The 24,131-nt window shown below is 40.3% G+C and overlaps 1 protein-coding gene across 2 annotated transcripts in view; it reads right to left on the bottom strand.

Moving 5' to 3' along the window:
- gypc (glycophorin C (Gerbich blood group)) overlaps positions 1 to 22,713 on the bottom strand; it is a 156,451-nt gene extending 133,738 nt beyond the window's left edge. Inside the window, exons 1-2 of one of the 2 annotated variants that reach the window (XM_059970201.1) lie at positions 22,539 to 22,713; positions 1,111 to 1,223 (exon numbers count right to left, since the gene is read on the bottom strand). In XM_059970201.1, coding sequence (XP_059826184.1) covers positions 1,111 to 1,129 — 19 coding nt within the window. In that variant the 5' untranslated portion in view covers positions 1,130 to 1,223; positions 22,539 to 22,713. The remainder of the gene's footprint in view (positions 1 to 1,110; positions 1,224 to 22,538) is intronic. The other variant, XM_059970200.1, reaches the window with a different exon arrangement.
- Positions 22,714 to 24,131: the final 1,418 nt, after the last annotated feature.

Below are 24,131 nucleotides of genomic sequence, written 5' to 3'. Positions count from 1 at the left end.
TCCTTCCTATACTGAGGCAACCAGAACTGGACACAGTACTCCAAGTGTGGCCTAACCAGAGTTTTATAGAGCTGCTGCATCATTACATCACGTCTCTTAAACTCTATCCCTCGACTTAAGAAAGCTTATGGGGTGTTAGCTTTCATAACTATCCTATCTACCTGTGAGGCAACTTTCAGGGATCTGTGGACGTGTACCCCCAGATCCCTCTGCTCCTCCACATTACCAAGTATCCTGCCATTTACTTTGTACTCTGCCTTGGAGTTTGTCCTTCCAAAGTGCACCACCTCACACGTCTCCAGGTTGAACTCCATCTGCCACTTCTCAGCCCACTTCTGCGTCCTATTAATGTCTCTGCAATCTTCGACAATCCTCTACACTATCCACAACAGCACCAACCTTTGTGTCATCTGCAAACTTGCCAACCCACCCATTTCATCATGATTGAAATAGAAGGGGCAGAGGCCAGAATAAGATTGTGGAGGGAGAGGAAGGAGTTCAAACTGGTAGGTAATAGGCAGGAGGGGGATTGAAGCTGGGAGATGATAGGTGGAAGAGGCAAAGAGCTGTAGAAAATAGAAGCTAATAGGTGAGGACAATGGATCATGGAAGAAAAGGGAGGAGGAGAGGAACTAGAGGGAGGTGATGCTCAGGTGAGAAAAAAAGGGTGTTGGTAACCAGAAAGATAAATGAATAAAGTAAATATTAATTCCTCCATAGATGTTGCCCGACTTACTGAGTTCCTCCAGCACTGCGTCTGGGTTGTTCTTCACTTGCCCTTTTCACCCACAACTCCCTTCAGGGGCAGGGTGCCAAAAACCAGAGGTTTAAGATCAAAGATTTAAACAAGATATCAGGCACAGCTTCCTCATGCAAAAGATGTCACCCATTTAGAATAAACTACCAGATATAATGGTTGCTGCCAGCACATTAGCAACATTTACAAGCCATCTAGATAAACAAACGCATAGTAGTTTAGACGGTCATGGACTAAATGTGTTGGCCCACGGTATGGGACTAGCTCACTGGGCAGTACAGTCAGCTCTGGACGAGGTGGTTCAATGACTCCATGATTGAACCAAGTACCAAATTATTTCAAAGCAGCAATACCTGGGAAAGGGGTTGCCATTATCCAACTCTAGCAGGTCACCATGAAGCAAAGTTCACGTAGCTTTGGCTTTCAGTCAGCTGACCAAATAAAATAGATGGATGAACGTCTCAGTCTAAAATACAAAATGGAAGAAAATTTCATGTCACTAATTTGGATTGAACAAGTGAGTTGGGGGGTGGGGAGAAAATTGACAATTTCTCTCTATGTAATTAAATTACATCAATGCCCATTCTAGAGACTAAAGCACATATTTCAGGCAGTCTTTGTTAGTGCTGAATTCTAACCCTCCAGTTCATTAAAGGGCTGTGACAAGAACCTCACCTGACCATTCAGGGTTAATGATAGCACAATTTGCATAAAAGCAAGGGAAATCTTTTGGTACATCATATATTCTTTGATTGATCTTAGTAGTTTAAAGGGTTAGCACAACAGGGCTGAAGGGTCTGGACTGATCTGTACTGTTCTATGTGCTATTCCTCAACTAGCCTCACCAAACTGAGTATCTGGTTTCTCATTTGAGGCAGCAGTGAAGTCCAGTGATTACCTACTGGCAGCAACCAAAACAATGAATACAATTAAATACCTTCTTGATAACACTTCCTTGCAAAGAAATTTATGGTAAACGATCACTGCAAGCAATGGAGAGGTGAGAAAAAGCAAAACTGAATTGAGACTTGAAGTTGGCGGGTGTGAGGTGAAGTTGAGGCAAGGTTGAGGCATATTTGAGGCAAAGGCATTGTGAACGGACTGCAGCAAGGTAGGAGTGTTGGAGTGGCAGATTTGAGGCCTGTTCACTAAACCATGAGCGAGGTACGATTGATCCGATTTGGGAAGGTTGGGTACAAGCTGAAACATGGTGGCAGAGCCCAGGCCCAGGGAGTATTGGTGTGACAGGACCTGGGACCTAGTACAAGGAATGACCCAATGCTTGGACGGTTTAAATGCTGGACCAGGTGGAGTAAAAAGGCAGGTTGGTGGGACAAGAGGTGAGGGTTGGGACGGTTCTGCTTGTTTACTTGGCTCTGAGTTTGAGGCTGTGGCTCATGTCTATGGTCTCATTTGTGTTCTGACTGCAATTTGCTTACTTTTATTGTTTACATAATTAGTTTTATTTTCTCTCTGCACATACTGTGTTTGATGGTCTTTCTTTTTTAAAATATACAAGTTCTTTTGGTTTCTTTGTTTTGTGGCTGTGTGTATGCAGACGAATCTCAAGGTTGTATAACGTATACACACTTTGAACTTTGGTCTTAAAGTTTGTCTCTGTTTGGAAGGCAATTGACTGTGCTAACTAGTGGTGTTACTTAACAGAAAAATATCAAACACAATAAGAACACAAAAGAACACTCAGCCCTTCAACCCTGCCCCATGGCAATCAGTTAATTACCTTCAATGCATTCTGAAGCAAGTTGGACTGTTTTTCCTCAACATTACCTCTCCATAAGACAATATTGCAGCTCTATAAAACTCAAGTTAGACCACACTTAGAATATTGTGTTCAATCCTGGCCACCTCAAATAGAAGGATGTGAAAGCTGAGGGTGCAGGTGAGATTTATCAGTATGCTGCCTAGATTAGAGAATGGGTCTTCTGAGAATCATTTAAGGATTCTGGCATAGGCACACTCAAAGGGAAAATGGGGGGGGGGTTGTTGGCCAGGTAAGAGGAAAGTTAAATTAAATTGTGGAGTAGGTTAAAAGGTTGCCACTACATTGTGGGCCAAAGGCCCCATTCTGTGCTGCACTATACCATGTTCTAAATGTTAGTTTGATGCATTTAGATTAACTCATTCATAATCTGACCAACACCCAAGCAGTGTAAGAAAGCGATCCCCCAATTCATGTCTCAAATTGGGATTTATGCACAGAGCAGAGGACAAGGTTTCTTCCATTCCCACCTCCAACAAATACCCCACACACATGAAGGACAATTTTTGTCATGTGGTTCAATGTAATATCAGCCATGTATCTAGGCCATGCAGAGGAGAAAGTAGTAAGAAAAGCCCCTCAGAAACTCAGCGCACATTAGCAATAGGAACCAAAAAGCAAATGTTCTTCAAAGCCAATGTAATGGACAGTGGTCCATTTGTAGAAGTTATAAGGCAAGGGTTAAAGATAACATCTAGGCAAAGATGACTGCTGGTGTGTTGTCAAACCCAAAGGAGACTTTCGAACTGAGACTGCCAGAGACGATCTCACTTTTTGCTGACAGATAGAGGAAAATGACTGTAGCAGTGTGTAATCAACTTCAAAGAACATTGCTTTCCTCTACACAGTAGAGGATGCCGAAGATAGAAGTAAAAATAGCAGAAGGACGTGAAACCCACCCAACAACTAAGGTACAATTGCTTTACTAACTTCGAAGTGTGGACTTGTAGTTTCTACTGACATTTACTACCTCTCGTGAATGGTGATTCAGGCATACGCAATTTACCAATGGTTCAATATCTGGAACTGATAAATCAATTCTGTATAAATATATAAAAATAGCAGTTTTTTGCCCTGACTTCAGAACAGTGTGGATGACATGTGCCATGCCATTCTCCTTGTGCACAAGGAAAATAAAAATGTTTGAGTTGTAAGAGTGTTTAGGACCCAGTCATCTTATTATCGGCTATGACACACAGTTTAAGTTGTTCAGGCACACTAATCCAAAATTAATTGGCATTGCTGAGAGTGCAGTACTTTACTTGTTGATCGGTTTACTTATTCCCTTTACAAGGGAAATCCTACAATGTTGGATTGTCTGTCACAGGTAAAGCCCTCTCCCAATAGGAGCATACCTGCACAAAGCGTTGTCACATGAAAGAAGCATCCATCAACAAAAACCCCCACCACCCAGGTCACACTTGCATCTGTCATTGGGAAGGTGGTACAGGAACCTCAGTATTCACACCACCAGGTTCAGGAACAGTTATTACCCTTCAACCATCAAAGTCTTGAAACAAAGGGAATAGTTTCACTCAACTTCACTTGCACCACTATTGAAATGTTCTCACAATCAATGGACACACTTTCAAGGACTTTAAATCTCATGTTTGACGTTTATTGTTTATTACATTTTTTTCTATTTGCACAGTTTGTTGTATTTTGCACCCTTTTGGTAAGCTCAAGCTGGTATGGTCTTTCATTAATTCTATTATGGTTATTAATCTATTATGATTAGTATGCCTGCAAGAAAATGAATCTCAGGGTTGTATATAGTGACATATATGTACTCTAATAATAAATTTACTTTGAACTAACTAGCAATCAAACAAGTACATTTCAAGCGTAAAAGCAATGAGAGTTGTAAGTAGGGCTTAGTGCTCAAGATTTGCCCTCAAAATGGACAATGATATTGGCTTTCCTATCCTGCCAGTTGTGGAAAAGAAAAGCCATTCAAAAATTGAGTCTGGAACTCTGCCTAAAAAAGGCAGTGGAGGGTTTCTGCCTCCGCTAAAATACTTTAGTGAGTAGTTAAAGGGCCATAACCTGCAGTACCATGTACCAAGAACCAGGCAGTGGGAATCAATCTACTATCCAACACTTGCCATTTTTAACAAGGACTAAAATGGAATTGTAGACCACAAATTCCTGTATGAACCAAAATACTTAAGGAAAAAGATACTCAATCAGCAATAAACCCTAAGATACTGCAACATCTTTGACAGTTACAAATATTTCTCTGCAGTTAAAGATCTGCACATCTCTTTGATAGAGTTTGACATGGAAGTTTTAAATGAGAATTTATTCATGGATAATGCATCTTTTATCAAGACTTAAAGAATTACCCAGCATGTAAAGTTGATTTAGTTGTGAATCTTTCATGTTTAAAACAACTGAATGGAAAAATTGAAGCAGTCAAGAGTAGATATAATAGAGGTGATTAAAATTATAAAAGGGATTTAATGGTGTCTTACTGAATGGTGGAACAGACTCTAGAGGCCTATGGATTACTCTTACTATGTCTTATTTTCTCATGTCAACGATGAATAATTATTTCCTTTAGTTAGGGAGAACAACAGATGGGAGATCATTAATTTTAAATTGTCATCGAAAGCTTTGGAGAAATTCCTGTCACCCCACAGAGAGGTAGGAGCAGAGAACCTTTTACCAAAGGGAATTACTGAGAGAGAAAAACTTTTAAAAGAGAAAGTTAGATACCGATTTGAAACAGTGAAAGTTACAAGTATACAAGGTGAGTTCAAGTGAATAGAGTCTGGCATATTTCCAGCAACGAGGGGGTAAAAAGATAAGATACCCACTCAGTTTTGTCTGTCCTTTCAATTCCTGTGAAGTTGTTGCACAAAATATGATGCAATCTGGATTCTATTAACTCTTTAAGGAGCTGAGGCTTAGAAATGCAGATGTGAGACCAATAGAACATTCTGGAAATGTTCTGGTCACACAGCATCTGAGGAGTGAGAAACAGGGTTAATGTGCCAAACTAGTCACCTTTATTGGAATGAGACAAAGGTACAAATAGCTTGTAGATGTTTTCTATGGCAGAGAAAAGCAAGAGGGGTGTCGTGAAATTTGTTGATTAGTAAAAGCAAAGGTTATGGGAGAAGGCAAGAGAATGGGGTTGCAAGGGATCAGTAAGGATGCAATGGCAGAGAATGCACCAAATGGCACAATGTCTTCTGGTAATATGGAGACAAAGGGAATGTTTGTGGTTAGGCAGAAGAATGTAAATAGTGTAGTGCCCATAGAGTGATAGATACTTGTTCATTGCGAATGATTTGTTTGTTTTGGAGAGGAGATAAATAATATGAATAATGACAGAAGGCATGAGAAGACTGCTGAAACAGATACAGAACACAGTTACTAGCAATCTGAAAGAAATAAGAATGCTCTAGCCATCATGGACTTAGACAAATTATTTAATGATCTTAACATTTCAAAGTCAACTGATGTTTATTACACTATATACACAACCCTCAGTTTTTTGCAGGCATTTATAGAAAAAAAGAATTGAGTTTATGAAAAACTATACATAAACAAATACTGATAAACAATGTGAAAATATTTTTAAGTATACTGAGAACAAGTTGTAGACTCTTTGAAAGCGCGTCTGCAGGTTGTGGAATCAGCTCTGAGTTATGGTGAGAAGCTGTCTATAGAAGTTCAGAACCTTCAGCTCAAATGGCCTTCAGCCTGTTTTCTTCTCCCAAACAGAAGAAATTGAAACTGAGGGACAATCCACTGGTATCTTTAAACTCATGAAAAATAGACGAAGACCACAGACAGGGGCATAAAAAGAAAGGAAAATACTACAGATGCTGGAAATCTGATAGAAAAAGGAAAACAGATGATCAACAGGTAAGGCAATCTCCATGGAGAGAGGAAATACAGTCCAACTTTTATAGCAACACATGAAATGCTGGAGGAACTCAGCAAGTCAGACAGCATCTATGGAAAAGTGTACCGTTGATGTTTCAGGCAGAGGCCCTTCAGAAGGTCTGGTGGAACAAAAATGAGCAGTAAATTTAAAAGGTGGGGGAGGGAAGGGAGTGGAGTGAAGGAACAAGCTGGGAAATGATTGGTGAAAAATGCAGGGCAGGAGAAAGGGAAATCCATAGGAAAGGACAGAGGCCATGGAAGAAAGAAAATGGGGGGTGGGGGAAAGGAGCACCAGAGGGAAGTGATGAGCAGGCAAGCAGATAAGGTGAGAGGGAAAGGGATGGGAAATATTGATGGAAGAGGCATTACCAAAAGTTCAAGAAATTGATGTTCATGCCATCAGGTTGGAAGCTACCCAAACTTTAACAGAATAGCTATTTCTGACAAAACCTCATTGTTATTAATATTGTCCATAATAAATCCAATAAAAACAATTCAGAAGGAATTTTCTGAATCAAAGTTTTTGAAATGAGAAATATTAGACAATAAGACATGAGCAGAATTAGCCCAGTTGGCCAAGAATCTGTTTTGCCATTTATTCATGGATGATTTATTTTCCCCATTCAGGTCTATTCTCTGTCTCCCAGTAAACTTTGATGCCTTGACTAATCATGAGCCTATCAACCTCCACTTTAAATATACCCAATGACATTGCCTCTAGAGACATTTATGGTAATGAATTCCACAGATTCATCACACTCTGGCTAAAGAAATTGCTCCTCATCTCTATTCCAAAGGGATGTCATTACTATTCTGCTGCTGTACCTGATACTAGACTCCACAACTATAGGAAACACCCATGGCATATCCACTCCATCTAGGACTTTCAAAATTCAATAGGTTTCAGTAAGATCCTCCTTATTCTTCTAAACCTCAAAATACAATCCAGAGCCATTGAATCCGCATTCTTTAAGCCTTTCATTCCCAGAATCGGTCCACGTGAGGTTTGAAAATATCTCCAGTGCCAGTACATTCGTTCTTAGATAAGAGGCCCAAAATTACTCACAATACTCCAAGTGTGATCTGACCAATGCCTTGTAAAGCCTCAGCATTGTATCCTTGCTTTTACATTTTAGCCCTCTCAAAAATGTTTACATTAAATTTGCCTTCCTTACCACTGACCCAATCTGCAAATTATGAGAATCCTGCATGAGAACTCCCATGTCCTTTAGCACCTGATTTCTGAATTTTCTCCCCATTTAGAAAATTTATGCCTTTGTTCTTCTAGCAATGTGTATGACCTTATATTTTCCTACATGAGATTTCACCTGCCACTTCTTTGACCATTCACCTAATCTGTCCAAGTTCTTCTGCAGACTCCACTTCAACACTACCTGCCCCTTCACATTATCTGCAAACTTGGCTACAAAGTCATCAAATTTGTCATCCAAATCATTGTTACATAATGTGAAAAGAAGCAGTCTTAACATTGACTCCTGTGGAACACCATTAGTCACAGGATCATAACCAGAAGAGACCCTTTGATTCTCTTTGCCTCCTAACAGTCAGCCTATCTTCCATCCATGTGAGTATCTTTCCTAGAATGCAATAGGCCCTTATCCTATTTAGTAGCCTCGTGTGGCACATTGTCAAAGGCCTTGTAAAAATTCAAGCAAACGATATCCACTGACTCACCTTTGTCTAACCTGCCTATTTTTCCCCTCAAAGAATTCCAAAATTATCACCATGCAAAGTTTTTCCTTAAATGTTGACCTTACCCTATTTTATCATTTGCCTCCAAATACCCTTAAGATCTTTTCTTTAATAATAGATTCCAACATCTTAACTTCTGCACATTCAGGTGCAATTATAAAAAGCTGCAGCAGCATCTTGGCCTGGTGTGGGAACACCACTGACCAAGTACGGAGAAGTCTATAGAAAGTGGATACATCAAAGACACCACAGAACACGTGTACAAGGAGCACTGTCACAACAAAGCAATGCCCATTATCAAAGATCCTCATCATCATGGCTATGGTCTCCTCCTGCTACTACCATTTGGCAGGAGATACAGGAGTCCAAGATCCCACACCATTAGGTTCAGGAATAGTTATTACCCTTCAACCATCAGACTCCTGAATTGGCATGGACAACGTCATTCTCCTCAACTCTGAACAGATTCCACAACCTGTCAACTCACTTTCAAGGACTCTATAACTCATGTTCTCAGAATTATTTATTTTCATGTTTTATTTGCACAATTTAAAAACAAATTTTATTGCATTTTATTTCTAATTTCTTAGAAATAGAAGAAAGAAAGTAAATTTCTAGGTAGTGTATGGTGACATACACATTCTTTGATAATAAATTTACTTTGACTTTGACAGAGGAGACAGATGCAATCACAGTTAAGATGCATCTCGGCAAGCACAGGATGGCCACATACACACGTAAGCAAACAAGGACAGATATAGATAGGCAAATACACAAGGTGGGTTGTAAGGCCCATTCCTATGCTGTATGAAAACCAGTTTTAATCTGTGTCAAATAAAATAAAAATAATGATAGCTTATTTACAAGGTTGTCAAAAAAATCAGATTTATTGTCACTGCTATATTGAATGAAATTTATTTTCCAGCACCTGTGCAGTGCCAAGACAAAAAATAAATTATACAAAAACAAAATGGAATAATGAGGCAGTGTTCATAGACCATTCAGAAATCTGAGGGGAGAGGGGAAGGGAAGAAACTGTTCCTAAATGGCTGAATGTAGGTCTTCAGGCTGCTGTTGATAGCAATGAGATAAGGACATGCCCCAGATAGTGAGGGTTTACATAAAGGCAGTAAAATATTGTCAGATTGAATGATTGAGAATTCTACAAAGTATTTACATAAACTTTAAAAGGAATAATGACCCTGGTGAAGATAATCCAAATACCCAAAGATACAAGTAATTTATATTGAGCTGGTTTGTTGCTAAACCAATGAGATTGCAGAAACTTTTGAGAATCGATCGTTTACTCCCTTATTGTTATGGTATTTAAAAGATTCAAAGTACATTATTAAAGTATGTACAAATTATACACTGAGATTTGTCTGCTTACAGGCAGTCACAAAGCAAGAAGCCCAAACAGCTCAATTTAAAAAGAGACCATAACCACTGTGCAAAAGACAAAAGAAAACACACATCATGCAACCAACAGAGACAAACAGTATTCTGAACCAGACTGTCCTCAGAGCCACTCCAGAGTAGACCCAAGCCTCAATTTGATTATGTAATGTTTAGACAAAAAGAGCAGCAAATTAAACTGTGGGTTAGCAGTCAATGGTGTTATCATGGGAGACTAATTTCCCCAATATTGATTGGCACCTGATTAGTTCCAATGGTTTAGATGGGGCAGAGTTTGTTAAGTGTGTCCAGGACGGATTCCTGTCACAGTATGTTGACAGGCCGACTAGGGGGAATGCCATACTAGATCTAGGTAACAAACTGGGTGAGCATCTGGGGGACAGTGACCACCACTCCCTGGCCTTTAACATTATCATGGAAAAGGACAGAATCAGAGAGGACAGGAATTTTTTTTAATTGGGGGCAAGGGCAAATTATGAGGCTATAAGGCTAGAACTTGCAGGTGTGAACTGGGATGATGTTTTTTTGCAGGGAAATGTACTATGGGCATGTAATGATGTTTAGGAATCTCTTGCAGGATGTTAGGGATAAATTTGTCCCAGTGAGGAAGATAAAGAATGGTAAGGTGAAGGAACCATGGTGACAAGCGAGGTGGAAAATCTAGTCAGGTGGAAGGCAGCAGCATACATGAGGTTTAGGAAACAAGGTTCAGATGGGTCTATTGAGGAATATAGGGTAACAAGAAAGGAGCTTAAGGGGCTGAGGAGAGCAAAAGGGAGCATGAGAAGGCCTTGGTGAGTAAAGGAAAACCAAGCCTTTCTTCAATTATGTGAAGAACAGAAGGATGACAGGAGTGAAGGTAGGACTGATTAGAGATAAAGGTGGGAAGATGTGCTTGGAGGCTATGGAAGTGAGCAAGATCAGCAAGTGTGAGTGTCTCTCTCTGGATTTCCAGCATCTACAGATTCTCTCATGTTTGTGTCTGTGACTCATTACTAGGATATCCAGTCTTCAGTTACATTCTCCACACAACAATTAAATTAACATTCTTCACCCTCGTCCCACACCTCACTATATTTTGGCATGACTTATTTATATACACACATGCATATGTAATTTCTAATAACTGTACCACAGCGTATGTATTTAAGGCAAAAGGGGTAATTTCAAAATGAGATGGGAGGAGCAAGCTTGTTGTTTTTTTTAAATGTATTAAATGCAGAGTGGTGATTGGCTGGAAAGCCCTGCCTGGGCTGCTGACAGAGGCTGGTCCATTAGGCAATTTTAAAGAGGCACTTACATAAGCACATGAAAGGATGGACATTGTGTAGTGTAAGAGATTCATTTAGTCAGCCATTTGATTATTGATTTATTTGGTTTAGCACAACATTACAGCTCGAGAGGCCTGTTCCTATGCTGAACTGTTCTGTCTATATTTCTTACAGCAAATTAAAAGTGTTGTACTGTACTGCTGCAGAACATTTGCCAGTGTTATTAAACCTGATTCTCAATACATCTTGACTCAAGTGAGTTACCAGTGTACTCAAGTTTATTTTGCTAGTGGAGGTGCATGTTTGTCAGCTGCAATGAGAACTACCTTGAGAATTTTATGATATCACTCTTAAGAGATTGCATCACACACAATGGTGCTACAGTTAGTGAACCCTGAAGACTTCTCTTTTGCATAAATGACCCAAAATGTGATCAAGTCTTCACAGAAGTCCTAAAACTAGATAAAGTGAACCCAGTTAAATAACATTATACTTGCTCCTTTATTTGAGAATAATGATTCAATATTACATGCAATTGTTTGAAAAAGCATGTGAACATGAACCTTTGCTTTCAGTAACTAGTGTGACATCCCCTTCAAACAAACGTTTCCGATGACTGTTGATCACTCCTGGATCATTGGATGGGATCCTCCTTACAAAGCTGCTTCAACTCAGATGTCCTTGCCTGAACTGATTGTGGAAGGGCCTTCTATGATACTTCTACAGGATTAAGTTCAGGACTTTGACACGCTCATTCCAAAAACAAACTTTCTTCTTTTTAAACCATTCTGTTGTTGATTTACTCTTTTTCAGATCATTGTCTTGTTGCATTAACTACCTTCTATTAAGCTTCAAATGATGGACTGCTACCCTGAAATTCTCCTGTAAAATGTCTTAATACAATTTTGAATTCACTGCTCCCTCAACGGTTGCAAGCTGTCCAGGCCCTGACACAGCAAAGCAGCCCCAAACCATGATGCTCCTTCCACCATGCTTCAGTTGGATGAGGTTTTGGTGTTGGTGCATAGTGCTCTTTTTTCCTCCATGCACAGCAATGTGCATTTCTGCCAGAAATTTCAACTTTTGTCTCATCTGTCCACAGCAATTTTTTTTGGGAGAGCAGTGGTTTTCTCTGTGACGTCCTTCCATGTACACCATTCTTGTTCACTGTTTTTTGTATAATGGACAGATGAAGAGGCTTTAGCAAGTTCTAGAAATTTCTGCAAATGTTTTGCCATTATCCTTGGATTTTTTTTTCCACCTTCTGTATTGCACATTGTGCTCTTGGTGTGATCTTTGCAGGATGCCCACTCCTAGGGAGAGTAGCAATAGTACTGCATTTCCTCCATTTGTAGTAATTTCTCTTACTGTGGATTGATGAACACTGAGGTCTTTAAAAATGTTTTTTTTAGCCTTCTCAGCTTCATGCATCTCTACAATTCTAAGGTCCTCTGAAATTTTTGGTGCATATGAAAAGATATTTCTTGAGAAGATCAGGGTCTGTCAGTAACCAGACTGTGACTTTTTCATAGAGCAGGGCACCTCTACAACCCACACCTCCAATCTAACCTCACTGACTGGAACACCTGGCTCCTAACAGTTTTTTGTAAAAGACATTACCCTAGAGGTTAACATACAATATTACATGTATTTGTTAGGAAAAGGTATCATTCTTTAAATAAATGAAAATGTTTTGTGTTATTTATTTAATTGGATTCCCTTTATCTAGATTTAGGACTTGCATGAAGATCTGATCACATTTTAGGTCATTTATGCAGAAATGGAGAAAATTCTACAGGGTTCACCAACTTCCCTACACTACTGTAAAGGTATTATGCTTGTTCTTGAATGCAAGAAATCAATCTGTATTACCACCTATTGGTCACCTACCAGATTGTGTAAAAATAAGAACTCACAATATATTTCACTGTCAAACAATGTTAATATCTCAGCACTGTGCAGATCAGTAGTGAATTTATTGCCAGAATACATTAAACTGGAATCAAAGTATGAATTTCCAGTCTCCAACCCAATGCAAACAAAGAACTGAAACAAGTCATTTGGTGATAGGCTAATGCTGAGTCACAGCTTCAGAATAAGCACATCTTTCATGTACAACAGGATGGTTTCTACATTACTGGATTATCTAGAGTCCCAGCAATCAGAAACAAAAAAAAAGCAGAAACAATCTTCTCATGGGAAAAATAATAGCCTACATTTTGTCATCAACAGTCAAATACTCCAAGCATTTGACCCCAGGTGATGAGTACTTAAGCACTGAAAATTACACCCCCCCCCCCAAAATAAACTTTATTCATAGCAAAAGAATAAGAGAGCAAAGTCTTTTACTTTATTAGTGTCATTTGGTTAAATCATTCAGCAACATTAATGCTTTTTTTAAAATTCATAGTGCCATAGCCACTCATGTGGCCCCTTGGGGTGATTCTCCTTTTGGAAGACAAATTGGTACAGAATACTCTACATGGGATCAGATAGCTGTGTGTGCAAAGCAAGCAAGTATACATCTCCAACTACAGACCAAGGGAGGATTACTGGTTCATGCAAACATTGAAACTCCCGAGGATGGTCCCAAGCCCAGCTGTGAGGAGGAGGAGGAGGAGGGTAAGCATGGTGCTAGATACCCTATCCCATAAAAACCCAGGGTTACAGAAGCTCCAAAAACCCAATTCCTGGGAGAGGAAGGATCTTCAACTGGAAGACTCAAGTTTCTGTTGAAAGCAGAAGCCACAAGGCCCCAAACAACCTATTGGCCTTGGACAGAGAATTCTGGTGAGATGCTCTCAGCAGCCTATGACCCTGGAGGGGTGATGAGCCCAAGAAAAAGCTGCAAGCATTGGATGAGGAACTGCCAATTGAAACAATAAATACAAGGTGGAACAATAAGGATCAAATTCTTTCAGAATTATTGAGTTTTTTTTGGAAAATATCAGTTTCAAATCTCAAAGGAAGGTCAAGATTTCAGATTGACAGATATTTTTATGAAGTCTTGTGAAGTAGTTAAATTTGATCCCGTATTTGATTTAAATTTACTGAATACCCTTTTTCTTGAATCACTGATATTCAATGCTGCCTTGGTGACTGCTTCAATCAATAGCTCCTTTGCTAGACGCCATGGGTTAATTACTGTGTAAACATGTCTAAAAATGTATTCAGATCTATGGCCTATTCTTCAGCTTCACCAAGGAGGGAGCTGAAAGGAAGCTGGTGCATTCCTGTCTTTCTCAGGTCTCAACAACTACTCACAAACCTCCATCTTAACAAGCTGGACTATCCTGCCCAACACAATATGCTGAGGAACTCAACAAGCCAAGCAGCATTTATAGAGTGGAATAAACAGTCGAAGATTCAGACAGAGACCCTTCATCAGGGCAAGAAAGGAAAGGGCTAGAAGCCAAAATGAGCCAGTGGGGGAGGTGAAGAAGTGCAAGCTGCAGATCATAGGCAAGACAAGGTGAAGGGGAAGATGGGTTAGTGGGGTGGAGGGGATGTGAAATAAGCTGGGAGGTGATAGTTGGAAGAAAATGTAGTTAGTGATAGGTCATCCTTGGGTATTTGTAAGACCACAAGACATGGAAGCAGAATGAGGTAATTTGGCCCCTCAAGTCTGCTCTGCCATTTAGTCTTGGCTGATTCATTACCCTGCCCAACCCCATTATCTTGTCATATTCCTGTAACCACAAGACCATAAAGCATAGGAGCAGAATTCGGCCATTTAGCCCATTGAGTCTGCTCTGTCATACGATCATGGCTGATCCATTGTACCCCCCTTCCTCAGCTCTACTCACCGGCCTTCACCCCTTTGATGCCATATCCAATCAAGAACCTATCAATCCCTGCCTTAGATGCACCCAACAACCTGGCCTCCATAGATGCCTGGGGCAACAAATTCACCACTTTAACTAAAGAATCTGTTTTATAGGAAGTCCCTCTATCCCGAGGCGCTGCCCTCTTGCCCTAGACTCTACCTCCACGAGAAACATCCTTTCCACATCCACTGTCTGGGCCTTTCAATATTTGAAAGGTTTCAGAGAGATACCCCCCTTTCTAAATTCCAGTGAGTACAGACCCAGAACTACCAAACATTCCTCAAACAATAACCCTTTCATTCTCAGAATTATCCTTGTGAACCTCCTCTGAAAACTGTCCAATGACAGCACATCTTTCCTTAGACGAGTCCAAATCTGTTCACAATACTCCATGTGAGGCCTCACCGGTGCTTTATAAACTTCAGCATCACATTCTTGCTCTTGTATTCCAGACCTCTTGAAGTGAATGCTAACATGGCATTTGCCTGCCACACTACCAATCCAACCTGTAAGTTAATCTTTACGGTGTTCTGCACGAGTACTCCCAAGTCCCTTTGCTTCCCAGATTTTAGGATTTTCTCTCCCTTTAGAAAATGGTCTGCACATTCATTTCTACTACCAATGTGCATGACCATGCATTTTCAACATTGTATTTCATTTGCTACTCCTTTACCCATTCTCCTAATCTGTCCAAGTCCTTCTGCAGCCTTCCTGTTTGAACACTATCTGCCCCTCCACCAATGATCATATCATCTGACAACTTGACAAAGCCATCCATGTCATCTTCTAAATCATTGATTTACAGCTTAAAAGGAAGCAGTCCCAATACCAACTGCAGCAGAACACCACTAGTCACTGGCAGCCAACCATACTTTAATTCCAACATGCTGCCTCCTACCAATCAGCCAATACTCTAACCATGCCAGTAACTTTCCTGTAATACCATGGGCTCTTAACTTGGTAAGCAGCCTCACACATGGAACCTTGTCAAAGGCCTTCTGAAAGTCCAAATATACATCAACTGCATCCTCTTTATCTATCCTACTTCTAATCTGCTCAAAGAATTCCAACACGTTCATCCCTGGAGGAAACCATGCTGACCATCTTTCCCTGTGTTACCAAGCACTCCATAAGCTCATCCTTAACATCTCCCCAATCACTGAGGTCAGACTAACTGGTCTACAATTTCCTTTCTGCTGCCTTCCTTTCTTAAAATACAGACATTACCATGGACAGCTGTGGAGGCCAAGACAATGAATTCCACAGGTTAGAGGGTGGTTAAAGACATTCCTCCTCAACTCTGTTCTAAAGGGATGTCTTTATATTCTGAGAGTGTGCCCTGTGGTCCTGGTCTCTCTATCCCTTTAATGGACTGTCAATATTTTGTTGTCTCAGTAAAGCAGCCAGCATAATCAAACACCACACCCACCCCAGACATTCTCTCTTCTCGCTACTCACATTGGGCAGGAGAAACAAAAGCCTGAAAGCACATACCACCAGGCTCAATGGACAGCTTCTATCTCACGGTTATCAGACTCTTAAATGGAACTCCCGTATGATAAGGTGGACTCTTAGCCTCAGTCTACCTCATTATAATTTTGCACTTTGTCACTTACCTGGATGGGACTTTCCAGCAGCTTTTCCACACTATTAAAGTCATAGAACACTGCAGCACAGAGTCAGGACCTTTGGCCCATCTAGTCCATGCCAAACTATTATCCTCCCCAGTGCCAAAGATCTGCACCTGGACCGAAGACTCCCATACTCCTCTCATCCATCTACTTATCCAAATGTCTCTTAAAATGTTGAAATCAATCCTGCATCCACCACTTCCACTGGCAACTCGTTTCACACTCTTACCTCCGATTGATGTTCCTTATGTTCCACTATAACCCTTAACCTATGATCTCAAGTTCTAGTCTCACCTAGAACTCACCTAGCAACTAAGTGGAAAAACCTGAATGAATTTACCTTATCTATACCGCTCTGTTTTACAAACTATCAAATCTCCCCTCGCTTGTCTTAACCACCAGGATAATAAAGTCCTAGCCCATTCAACCTCTCCCTATAACACAAGTCCTCAATTCCTGACAACATCCTTGTAAATTTCCTGTTCTTCAATCTTACATCTTTTCTGCAGGTACATGACCAGAACTACACAGAATAACCAAATTAGGCCCCAAATATCTTGTAACATCCTAAGTGCTGAACTCAATACTTTATGAAGACCCATTTGCCAAAAGCTTTATGAGCACACCTACTTGTGACACCACTTCAAGGAATTACAGATCAGTATTCCAAGACCCCTTTGTTCTTCAGTGCTCTACGACTCAGCATGGATTCTACATTGTTATAGTTTAACCTATTCTAGCTCAATGCACCATTAATGATTTTGATCTGTGTGAGCAGTATGCAAGACAGGCTTTTCTCTGCATCTTAGAACATTGACAATAATAAACCAATAATACCAAGTTATGCAATAATCCAAATGTACCTTAACCAAGTTTTCCTTTCAAAAAAGAAGTTTTGGCAATACGCTTTCCCCTTCTGTTCCCAGTGCCTCAACTTATGAAGCTGTACTTCCACACACTTTGCTAACATCTGTCAACACACAATGCCATTCTCAAAGATTTATCTACACTTACATCCAATTCCTTCTATTCCTGAACACCAAATATAAACGACCACAGCATAAAGCAATAACATTCCTACACCATACAAGCAAAAATCACAAGAAACTTTCTACAATAAACAGGATTTCTTTTTCCAATTACCTCCCATAATTGAGACAACAGTGGTCAAAGCTGTCTGTGTCTGGGTAGAATGGATTATGAAAAAGTGTGGTACTGCTTATTTGGAACGGACACAAGACAGTGCATTCATGCTTAGTGGCCACTTTATTAGGTGCAGGAATGAAACCCATTCTGGTCTTCTGCTGCTGCACCCCATCCACTGCAAGGCTTGACAAGTTGTGCATTCAGAGATGCCCTTCTGCACACCACTGTTGTAATGGGTAGTTACTGGAGTTCCTGTCAGCTTTAACCAGTCTGACCATTCTCCTCTGACCTCTCTCATTAACAAGGCACTTTCACCTTCAGAACTGCCACTCACTGGATGGTTCTTGTTTGACCATACTCTAAACTCTGGAGTGCTTGAAAATCCCAGGAGATCAGCAGTTTGAGATACTCAAGCCACCTTGTCAGGCACCAACAATCGTCCAAGGTCAAAGTCAATTAGAATACATTTCATCCCTATCTGATGTTTGGTCTGAACAATGACCACCTCTTGATCATGTCTGCATGCTTTTATGCATTGAGTTGCTACCACATGATTAGATACTTGCGTTAAAAAGCTTAAGTACATGTGTACTTAAAGCACCCACTGAGTGTATATACAGTTTATACACAAGTTCAGCCTGAGCTGAGGTGTTGCAATCACTTCAGGGCAGTTTCATTCGAAAGCAAACTGAGGAATGTTGAGGTGAATTACTGCAGGAGCAACAGGAGACACTACAGTGGCATAGTCTTCAGAAACTGAACTTGTTCACAGAATAATGTAGATACAGTCAGAGCTGAGGATGGTGGTGAATATTGGTAATTAGGGTTGAGGGTTTTGATGTTGTAGCGTTCACTAAGCTCCGCAATTAGCTCGCATATGATTCATCACCAGTGACGATAACCACCAGTGAGCAATTGTTGGTGTTCACATTCATACAAGCCCCCATTTGCTTGACTCGGTGCTGATTGGCTACTTTCTCCATTGACCTTTGAATTCAATTGATACATGTTTCTTTGGCTCTTAGGGGTTTATAGATAGCGTCTTATTTTGATGTTTATGGAGTTAGTAGTCATTTATCAGTAATACATTTATATTTATCAAAATCAGTTGTTTAATTTATCATTTATATTTATTAGTCAGTAATCAGCAAAAAAAAAGAGGCCCTTTGACCCACCTTGCCTATGCCAACCAATACACCCATCTAAACTAGGCCCACATGCCTGTTTGGTCCATTTCCATGTATATATCTTTACTATCCATGTATCTGACCAAGTGTCTATTAAATATTGTTATTGTATCTGTCTCAACCATTTTCCCTGGCAGCTCATTCCATATCCACACCTTCCTCTGTGTAGCTGCTGCTCAGGGCCCATTTCAAACCTCCCCTTAACCCATGCCCACTGGTTTGATTCCCTTTCACTGGGAAAAGGAGAGTCTGCATTCACCCTTGCTGAGCCTTTGATGATTTTTTTGTTATTTTTTTTTAAAAACACCTCTATAAAACTCCTCAGTCTCATATGTCCCAAGGAATAATGTCCTAGGCAGTCCAACCTCTCCCTATAACCAAGACTCATCACTCATTCTCAAATCATCTTAAGTTCAAAGTAAATTTGTTACCAAGGTACAAACATACATGTCACCATATACTACCTTGAGATTAATTTTCTTGTGGGAATTCACAGTAGAATATAGAAATCCAATATAATCAATGGAAAACTACAGTCAAGACTGACAAACAACCAATGTGCAAAGGAAGACAAACTTTGCATTCTTTGAGGGCTCAGCAGTGGAAAGGGTGAGCAGCTTCAAGTTTCTTGGCGTCACCATCGTAGAGGGTCTATCCTGCACTTAGCATGACACGCCAGTGGCGACATTTCATCCAGAGTTTGAAGAGATTCCTTATGTCACCAAGGACTCAATCAACATTCTACATATGTATGGTGCAAAGTATTCTGAGTACTTGCATCACAGCCTGGTATGGAGGCTCTGCAGCTCAGGACTGAAAGAGGCTGCAGAGGACTGTTGACTCAGCCAGCTCAGTCACAACACTCCCCACCAAAGACATCTTCAGAATGTGCTGCCTCAATAAGTAGGCGTCCATCACTCAGGACCCTCATTATCTGGGACATGTCCTCTTCTCATTATTACCCATAGAGAGGAGGTGCAGGAGAATGAAAACACATGTTCACCATCTTAGACATCTACCATCAGACTTCTGAATGGTCCGTGAACATTATCGCACTATTTCTCCTTTGCATTATTATTTTTGTTTTAATTTATGCTACCTATTTGTCTTGCACTGTATTGCTGATGCAAAACCAAAAGATCACAAAACATTGGAGCAGAGTTAGGCCTTTCGGCCCATCAAGTCCACTCTGTCATGGCAGATTTGTTATCCCTCTCAACCCCATTCTCCTGCCTTCTATCTGTAACCTTTGACACCCTTACGAATCAACAAATTTCATGACGTGTCAGTGATAATAAGCCCGATCCTGAATGAAATATCTCAATGTCAGAGACAGGAAGGTAGTGCGATTAGCAGAGTTGGCTTACAGCTCCAAGGAGCATGGATCAATTTAAACCTCAATCTATCTGTGAAATGTTCTCAGTAATTGTTTGATTTTCCTCAGATGCTCTGATTTCCTCTCAAACATGCATGTTGCTCAGGTAATGGTCCACTGTAGATTATCACTAGTGTACAGGTGAAAGGAAAGAATTTGGGATAAGCTGAAGAGAATGTGCAGGAATAAAACTAAATGTGTGGGTTTAATAAGATGGGTGGTTGATAGTCAAGACATTGACTAGGTTAAAGGCGATTTGCACACTACGTCTATAAATTTGTTGTCGACCCAACCATTAGTAGAATCTCAGGTGGTGACGAGAGGGAGTACAGGAGTGCGATATGCCAACTACCGAAATGGTGCTGCAGCAACAACCTGGCACTCAATGTCAGTAAGCCAAAAGAGCTGATTGTGGACTTCCAGAATGGCAAGACAAAGGAACACATACAAATCCTCACTGAAGGATCAGAAGTGGAGAGAGTGAGCAGTTTCAAGTTTTTGGGTATCAACAGTGGTAGAGGCAGATAAGATAGGGTTGTTTTTTTTAAAAAAAGAGACTTCTGGACAGGTACATGGAGGTTAGAAAAACAGAGCTATGGGTAAGCCTAGTAATTTCTAAGGTACAGACATGTTCTGCACAACTTTGTGGGCTGAAAGGCCTGTATTGTGCTCTAGGTTTTTATGTTATGTATGTTTCTATCTGAGGATCTAACCTGGTCTCAACACATCGATGTAGTTATAAAGAAGGCAAGACAGTGGCTATACTTTATTAGGAGTTTGAGTAGATTTGGCATGTCAACAAATACACTCAAAAGCTTCTATAGTTGTACCATGGAAATCATTCTGATAGGCTGCATCACTGGTATGGAGAGGCTACTGCACAGGACTGAAAGAAGCTGCAGAAGGTTGTAAACCTAGTCAGCTCCATCTTGGGCACTAGCTTACAAAGTAGGCCTCCTTCAGGGAGCGGTGTCTCAGAAAGCAGCATCCATTTTTAAGGACCTCCAGCACGCAGAACATGCCCTTTTCTCACTGTTACCATCAGGTAGGAGGTACACACCTGAAGGTACACACTCAGCAATTCAGGAACAGCTTCTTCCCCTCTGCCATCCTAAATGGATATTGAATCTTTGGATACTACCTCACTTTTTTAATATACAGTATTTCTGTTTTTGCACATTTTAATCTATTCAATATATGCAATTGATTTACTTGTTTATTATTACTTCTTCCTCTGTTAGATTATGCATTGCATTGAACTGCTACTGCTAAGTTAACAAATTTCACATCGCGTGCTGATTCATCAAAACCTATTAAATATTGAAAGGCCCAGATAGAATGGGCAAGGAAATCACATTTCATATAGTGGGGGAGTCTTGGACAAGAGGACACAGCCTCAGAGTAAAAGGATGTCCCTTTAGAACAGAGATGAGTGATTTCTTCAGATAGAGGGTGGTATGGAATTCACTCCCATGAACAACTGTGGAGGCCAAGTCCATCGAGTACATTTAAAGTGGAAATTGATAGTTTCTTGATTAGCAAGGGTGCCAAAGGTTATAGGGAGAAGACAGGAGAATGGGCTTGGGGAATAATAAATCAGCAAAATCAAATAACAGAGCAGACTTGATGGGCTGAATGGCCTAATGCTGCTCATATGTCTTATAATCTGAAGCCATTTCCCAGCTTCAAGGCAAGATGAAGTTCTGTTTTCCCCAACTTTACTTCATCTAAAGCTGTCAGGGCCTAGATGTTTGGTACACACTACCACAGGGCAAGCACACCCAGAAAAGTTCACTTTTTGCATCTAGCTATGGAAGGTTCAGAATTTTCTAGCCCAGGACACAGTGAAAGTACTGATTGAAACGTGGTGAACAGGATTGCTCCATAGAAGAACTGGAGCAGATGTAATGGGAAGGACCTCCTCAAGTGCAGTGTTATTTTACGGGTTTGAAGCACAGATGATTTCGTTTCCCTGCACAGCTGTACCTTTAAACAACTGCTCAACATAGTACTGGCCAGACAGGACAGTGCACTCGAAAAGAACAGAATGTACTGTTGGAGGGAGAAACTTCTCAATTACCAGCCGGCTGGCAACACATGGGGGTCATGCACTGAACTAAAGCGCTTGCAACTAGCACGCTAGAGGAATAAATCTCTAAAAAGAATCAAACTACCGCGAGTTCAAGGAATTAAATACATTATGACTGGCAAAATCCCCGAAGGTTCTAGTGAACATTAAATACCGTGACAACAACACTGTTGTGAATTTAAAGTAAAGCTCCCTACGGCCACACAGCTTAGATGTGTATAGTACACCCACCACCCTTGGGAAATTCACTTAAATTATACTCTTTCTTCTGTTGTTAATTAAACAGGTAATGCTGATATCTTTCAGAGTGCCCACATTAGACTAAAAATATTACTCACAACCGCCAGAAACTTATTAAGACGGAAAGTACTTCATAAAGTCAGGAAGAGTCTCCAAAAGAAAATGAAACAAACTTGCTCCGAAGCAAAAGCTCCCACACAGAAACTCACCTCCTCTTAACTGGCCAGAAGCTTTCGTTCTTCCGCTGTGGCAAAAAAAGAGAATAAATTTCCCTGCCTTGGGCTGCCGACTTCTCGTGCTGTCAGCCAAGGGTGAGGCACTGCAAGAGCTGCCTTTGAACCTGACTGCAGGCTTCTCTGAGGTCTAAAACTGGGAGGGCCTGAACTCTGACACTTGAGAGTTCCTGTTGCACTATTTGCTGTGAGCTTTTGAATACTGGGACCAATTATTGACACAAACTCCTCCCATGCAAATTTGAAGCAGCTGCTTTCGGTTCTCTGTAACAAGAAGCCAGTTTGATGAGAGATTCCTGTAGTTTTAATGTGACCCAGCCTTACATAGATTTATGCATTAAATACAACTACCTCCCATCCCATTGCCACACAAAAAAAAAACTCAAGTTCATCCACTGTACCGCTCCATTGTAGAGTTACAGTTAATATCGGACCCCATGTAAATCTCATCTGGAATTGTACCTTTATTCCTGTATATTTTAATCCAAAATAAAACAGTTTCAAAATACAACACACACAAAATGCTGGAAGAACTCAGCAGGACAGGCAACATCTATGGAAATGAAGGAATGGTCGATATTTCAATCTGAGACCATTCATCAAAATATAACAACTGGTTTTGAACCCAGGCTAAAGTAACATAAGTTTTGTGTAAAGATCATTGATAGGCTTTCATTATTTTTGTTCGGCTATGTTCAAAGTCCAAAGTAAATTTATTATTGAGCTATGTATGTTACCATATACTCCCTGAAGAATATTTTTTTCTTGAATGTTTCACAGGAAAATAAATAAATACAATAGAATTTATCAAAAACTATACATAAACAAAACCTGACAAACAGCCAATGTGCAAAAGTAGACAAATTGTGCAAATTATGAAAAAAGTAAATAATACTGAGAACATGAGTTGCAGAGTCTGTGAAAGTGAGTGCGTGGGTTATGGAATCAGTTCAGTGCTGAGATAATGATTTTAGACAATAGACAATAGGTGCAGAAGTAGACCATTCGGCCCCTCGAGTCTTCACCGCCATTCTGAGATCATGGCTGATCATTCACTATCAATACCCAGTCCCTGCCTTGTCCCTATCAATACCCAGTCCCTGCCTTTTGTAGTGACTCAAGGGACTGAATTATGGAGAGAGGTTGAGCAGGTTGGTACATCTTTTTGGTGGACAGTAAGAGAATGAGGGATGACCTTATAGATATGTATAATATCAAGGTGTTTATGGATAGTGTAAATGCGCACAGCCTTTTTCCTAGGGTTGAGAAATCAAGAATGAGAGACCATTGATTTAGGGTGAGAGGGATGAGATTTAATATGAACCTGAGGTTTTTTTTAACCAGAGTAGTACATGTATGGAATGAGCCATTAGAGGAGATGGTTGAGATAGGTACATTAGCCATATTAAAATGCACTTGGATATGTATGGAGATAAAAAGGATTCAGAAGGATATGGGCCAAATGTAGACAAACGTAATTAGCTTAGATGGAAATATTAGAGAAGGTTGTGTCGAGGGGTCTGTTTGTGTACTCTATGACTCTATAATACCATAAGACCATTAGACATA

The sequence above is a fragment of the Hypanus sabinus genome, chromosome 5 (genome assembly GCF_030144855.1).
Source record: "Hypanus sabinus isolate sHypSab1 chromosome 5, sHypSab1.hap1, whole genome shotgun sequence".
Classification (NCBI taxonomy): domain Eukaryota; kingdom Metazoa; phylum Chordata; class Chondrichthyes; order Myliobatiformes; family Dasyatidae; genus Hypanus; species Hypanus sabinus.
The sequence above is the reverse complement of the archived record's forward strand: the minus strand, read 5'-3'. Positions and strand labels throughout refer to the sequence as shown.